We start from the raw sequence: 6,000 nt of genomic DNA on the forward strand, positions 1-6,000 counted from the left end.
TGGCCCCAGAAAGCAGAATCAGGAAAAAATGGAAATTGTATAGAGCAAATTTAGGCTTGACATTAAAAAACAAAATTCTTAACAATTCGAGCTATCCCAAAGTAGCTGCCTTGGAAGGCAATGTATTTGCTCTCCCTGAAGGTCCTCAGTCTTAGACCACTTGCAGGGAGTTTTATTAAAATTGCTTTTTGAGTACTCCATATGAAATAGGCTGAAGGCACTAGAGTTGTTTAGCCTGGAGAAGAGAAGACTCAGGGGGACATAATAGCTGTTTTCAAGTATTTGAAAGGCTGTTATTTGGAAAATGGATTAGACCTGTTCTGTTTGGTCCCAGAGGGCAAAGCCCAAGATAAGTGTTGGAGAGAAGAGGGGAGTTACTGAGAGGCACTTTTTAGAACAGTAAATCCACTAGAGTTAGAGCTTGAAGGGGTCTTATAGGCCATCAAGCCCAACCTCTTCATTTTGCTGATGAGATACTGAGGCACCAAGAAGTTAAGTTGCTTAAAGTCACACAGAATCTGGTGAGATTTGAACCCAAATTTTCTTGAATTAAAAAAACATCCTAGCACTGAAATTCCATGGTTCCCTGAATCTATTCTTAATAATGTATAATTAAGAATAACTGAAATCAACATGGAACCCTCAAATAACATGAAAGCAAACAATTTAAACATGGCGCCTGAATCTGCCTAGGATAATTTTTCTTCATCCCTTGGTCCTCCTGTGCTATCTTAGCATTTGTAGGGACCATGTATAGCTTTTTGTGTGTATTAAAAAAAAAAAAATGGTGCTGGTAAAAATGCCATAAATAAACTTCGGAGCTTTTAGTAAAGAAATGATGCCAGATGAAACGGGGATTACCCAATCTATGGAATACTGTAGGAGGCTACAAGCAGCATAATGAAGTTGATACTATCTAACTGCCACATGATCTACATTGAACCCTTGTGCAAAGTTCTGAGCTAGCTATTTTTTTTTAGCATCCAATAAGACTTCATAGTACTTTATTGGATTGCCTTTTTTCTTTCTCTCTCTTTCCTTCTCTTTTTCTTTTTCTTTTCTTTTTCTTTCTTCCTTCCTTTCTTTTTTCTTTCTTTTCATTCCTTCCTTCCTTCCTTCCTTTCTTTCTTTCTTTCTTTCTTCCTTCCTTTCTTCCTTCCTTCCTTCCTTCCTTCCTTCCTTCCTTCCTTCCTACAGTTTATAGTCCAGTTAATAGGTAATGAATCCACAGGCACCAGTGAGAGAAAATAATGATTAGAGTGTTATATACAGCTACTATAGACATTCACAAAGGGGCTTTATTTGTTAAGTTTCTAATTTATGTAAATCTTTTATGAAAATTGATTTGTAAGTTGCATAAAAATGAATACAGTCAGAATTGTTGCTTTCACTCTTAGAAATTTGGGTTTAGAACCAGAAGGTTCCTTGCAGATAATCTAATCCGATGCCTTCATTTTACAGATAAGGAAATTGAGGCCTAGAGTGAGGAAGTGACTAGTCTAAGGTTATATAAGAAGTAGGAGTGCTGGAATTTGACTCCCAAGTTCTCTGAATCCAGTCTCAACATTCTTTTCATAATGCCACACTGAAAGGAAGATAAATGTCTTTTAAAGACAATTTGCCTAATATAGAAAATGAATACACACGTATCTCTGAGTTCCACCTTCCACTGGATAAGTGGCCAAAGGATATAAGCAAATGATTCTCAGATGAACTGCAGGTCATTAGCAACCACATGAAAGACTGTTTCAAATCATTAGTAATAAGAGAAATGCACATCGAAATGACTCTGAAGTTTTACTTCACACCCAGAAAATTGACCAAGATGATAAAACATAGGAGTAGTCAGTCAGGATGGGCTGTGGAAAACAGGCATACTCATACATTGTTGGGAGAGCTGTGGTTAGTGCAAACATTCTAGAAAATAAATTGTAAGTATGTTAAGCAAGTGATTACAATGTCCATACTCTTTGACCTAGAGGTTCCATTGCTTGGCATATTTGGAGGCAGGAAGGTAGAGGTGGGGTGTTAGGTTGTTTATTTCCCAAGTTCTGCCAAAGTCTATCAAAGCTGGCTTAGCTGATATAGCCCTAAATTATGTTATGACTTCCCCACTCTTGCAACTTGGACAATATCAGAATATTAGTCCATACAAAACCAGATTGGGGACCAAGCCAAGTAGTGTGTGTGGGGGGGGGGGGTGAGAACTTCTTCCTCTTCCCATCACATTTTTTTCCAACAAGACTGCTTTACATTTAAATGCAACTCCCAAACCCAAAACATATGGCAGCAACCAGTCACCAACATTACTGATTCTCATGCTACCCTTTTTTGGAAGTTAGGGAAGTAGAAGGTAATATTTGTGTTTGATGAAACTTGACTGTATCCCAGTAGAGGCAGAGATGTATGAGGACTGGTACGCATAGTGTAGGATGGCTGGAAGACCTGGGAAGGGTAAAGTTAGGAAGAAATTCCCACCAAAATATTCTTAGCTGTGCTTTTTGCCATATCAAAAAAAAAAAAAACCAGATACAGAGCAGATGCGCACTGATCAGGAAATGTCATGTGTCACATTAATTTAATGAGATGTTATTATCTGGAAAAAAAGATAAAAAGACATTTCCTGCCCTCAAGAAGTTAATATTCTAGTTGGAGAGAAAACATGACAACAACTTGGTAGATAGAATATATGTAAATACACTTCCCTCTCTGTGGTGGGTGAGGGGCTATGGGCATAGAACTATTATACTGTGTTTCCCCGATAATAAGACCTATCCCGAAAATAAGCCCTCCCCTTACTGTGTAAGATTCCTCTAAAATAAGCCCTCCCCCAAAAATAAGCCCTATTGAGATTGCTACTGTAGTGAAGGTGATCCCCTGCGCTACACGCTACATGACGGTACCCTCTGTATGCACCTTCCCCCCCCCCATGAAACGCACGCTGCGCTCCGAGCTTCGTTCAATCAGAGCTGCAGCAGTGAGCGCGTCATCCTGTTCTTCCCCAGTGATTTGCTTATTGAATAAAGGTACATTTTTTTTGTTCACATTTACCTGTTTATTAAAATTGCTGTCAATGTTCATTAAAATAAGCCCTCCCCTGAAAATAAGCCCTCTGGTATTTTTCTGTCCAAAAAAAATAATAAGACAGTGTCTTATTATCGGGGAAACACGGTATATTATACCAGTAGTCTCAGATGTTGATTTGTTTTATTGAACTGCTTCTTTTTTCCTCTTTTCTATTCTTTGATACAAGGGAAATTTCACTGTATGGGATTGGGATACATTCGCAAATTTTGATGATGTAAAAATTTATAAACAAAAATCAAAATTTTTAAAAAAGATAACTTATCTAACTATAATCATTTTTAGGCCCCTTTGCTGTGAAAAAATCAATTTATTTTAAATTGTTAAAATTAGATTAATTAATTAAAATTAAATTTAATTAGTTAAAAATCAATTGTTATTTTATAACAATCATCAATTTAAAATCTCTCTCTTTTTATTTCAGCAATTGGACCTTCACTCCTGCCCCAAACCTATTGTTTTCATCATTCATTCCTTCCTGTCAGCTAAGATTACAAGGCTTGGGTTGGTGGCATGAATGGAGGAGTAATGGTTTCTGCAAGAAGAACCACTATGCTTACTGGAAGTATGATCCACCAATCCATGTTAGGTGCTAGCCAGCCACCAGCAGTGCCCCAGGGGGAGCAGAGGACATTGGTTGTCAGGCCTAGCCAGCCAGTCCTGGTTACTCTCTGAGGCATTGCTTTCAGTTTAGTCAAACACAAAGGAGCTATGTTAAGAAAAAAGCATCACCTGGAATTTCAGAACCAATTTCTTTAGTCAAGGAAACCGTCCTTATCAAGGGCAATAAACAACTTGTAAATACTACAAAAGGGGCTTTTAAAAGTTCAATGATTCGAAATGATTTAAAATATACTGTACAATAAAAATTAGCCTATTACTGTGTGTTCACACTTCAGAATCATTATTGTACCTATTTTCACACAATTTGTTTATTGATAATGAGCAAGGAAGGGCTAAGTAAGTAAAGAATGGACATTTATCACCCTCCCATCCCCCTCCAAAAAAAAGACAATGATGTAGGATTAGAATTAGACTATTTCCAGCTGCTATTTTAAATAAATTTAATTTCTTTGAGGGGGAAAAAACAATTTTTTTCACATAGAATCTGGTCCTTCATAAGTTCACAGATGCATAAATTTAAGGAAAGGACTTTACAGATCATCTAATTCAACCCTCTCATTTACAAATGACAAAACTGAGGCCAAGAAAAGGAAAAATGACTTCCTCAAGATCAGGCAAATAGGAAGTGGCAGAGTTGGGAATCTATATCCTGACTCCAAATCCAACCTCCTTCCACTATCCTAAAATTTGGTATAGCTACAGCATTCTTTTTTGATGGATTATATTTCTGATGTGGGAGAATGATTCTGAAGTGTTCTCCGTTAATGAGTGTTGAGCAAAAAAAAAAATTTACTAGAAATCAGTCTACTGATTAGAGTTGGAAACTGCATAGGTTACTTAGTGCTTGAGGGAAGATGATTAATTCTGGGACTCCAATGTGAATACTAAGGTCTGCTCTTTGAGAGCAAACCCAATGAGGAAGAAGCTGGCAGCAGGTGTTGACTATAAGCTTTCTGGGTTGGGGAACAAGTCACAAATTCCTTTCTCTATTTTTTTTTAAGAGCTACTTTTAACATGTAAAAAGGAAAGAAGAAATCCTACCAGGCCATATAAATTCTTTGTCCCCTTTTCAGTTTTGTTGCTCTCTGTGTTGAATATGGAATTGATTCCTTCTTTACATGCCATGGTGACTGGGAAGAGCAGGCCTCGTCACACATTATGATGTGCTTGAGGTTATCCCCAAACCAGAGTCTATCCAGAGTTTTGGGTTCCTTTAGAATCATGGAGATAGCAGCTAGTGGCTTGGTTTTATTTCATCAAATAATAAGGTACAAATGAAGCTATTCAAACCTAACTTCAATATAACAAAATCTTGGTGTTTTAAGTTTATATCAACTCCATCCAACATTTAAACCAGATTCTTCTCCCTGTGGCTTGTTTAGACAAGCTTTCTGGATTGGAGCTCCGATTTTCAGAATCACAGGGTTTTTTGCACATATCTATGCAAAGAATTTAAGAGGTAAATTTGAAAATTGGCCCACCTGCTCTCAAACCTCTCTGCTGCCAGGTATATGAAATGAAATGATGTGCAAAGCCTTATGGGGGTGGGATGGGGAGGGAAGATTGATTTTTCTTAAGCGTGCTTATGAATTTGGATCTTTATTTCTATAAAGCTAAAGATTGAAATGTGAGCTTATGTACTGTAGGAAATGCTTGACAAATTTGTAAGTTGCACTGCATTATTTCCTTACACATCTGAAAATCACTGGAATGTTGTTCTATAAGAGAATTTTAGTTGTGCATTATAAATAATTTCTTAGGGAAACATGCTAGGGCCAAGAGCTGAAATCTCCACAGTACATAATCCAAGGTGCTCAGTACATGAAGAATGAGTGACTTACTCAGAATTAATGTGCAACAATCCTATTATATATTTATAGAAAAATTTAAATGATGGTAATTGCAAATATTCTTTCTTCATCGCTTACCAGGTTTTGGAATGATTCATATATGGGTGGGGTCAACAGAATGATACTACCTTCTCTGCATTTATAAAAGTTTAATTAAAATATTTATATTTTAGAAGAAATATATTTGAATAAAATTATTGGATTTTTCTGAAGCAAACTAAAATGTGTCATTAGCAAGTAACTTAGTTTTTATTAAGAGAATTGTGTATGTGGGTCATTTATTCCTCCACAGGAATGCTTGTGGGCAGGGGATTTGTCAGAGAGTGGCTAAAATGGACCGGCTGTGTGTGTGTGTGTGTGTGTGTGTGTGTGTGTAAAGAGATAGGCAGATAGATAGATAGATAGATAGATAGATAGATAGATAGATAGATAGATAGATAGA

The 6,000-nt window shown here is 36.8% G+C and overlaps 1 protein-coding gene across 3 annotated transcripts in view; it reads left to right on the plus strand.

Annotated features, from left to right (window-relative positions):
• SNTB1 (syntrophin beta 1) overlaps positions 1 to 5,781 on the plus strand; it is a 320,298-nt gene extending 314,517 nt beyond the window's left edge. For 2 of the 3 annotated variants that reach the window (XM_069081287.1, XM_069081286.1), the window contains one exon: positions 3,509 to 5,781. In XM_069081287.1, the coding sequence (XP_068937388.1) occupies positions 3,509 to 3,573 (65 nt within the window). In that variant the 3' untranslated portion in view covers positions 3,574 to 5,781. The remainder of the gene's footprint in view (positions 1 to 3,508) is intronic. The other variant, XR_011167045.1, reaches the window with a different exon arrangement.
• Positions 5,782 to 6,000: the final 219 nt, after the last annotated feature.

The sequence above is a fragment of the Petaurus breviceps genome, unplaced genomic scaffold, assembly GCF_028583685.1.
Source record: "Petaurus breviceps papuanus isolate PSGF00001 unplaced genomic scaffold, PetGlider_PUasm1.0 98, whole genome shotgun sequence".
NCBI classification, from domain to species: Eukaryota; Metazoa; Chordata; class Mammalia; order Diprotodontia; family Petauridae; genus Petaurus; species Petaurus breviceps.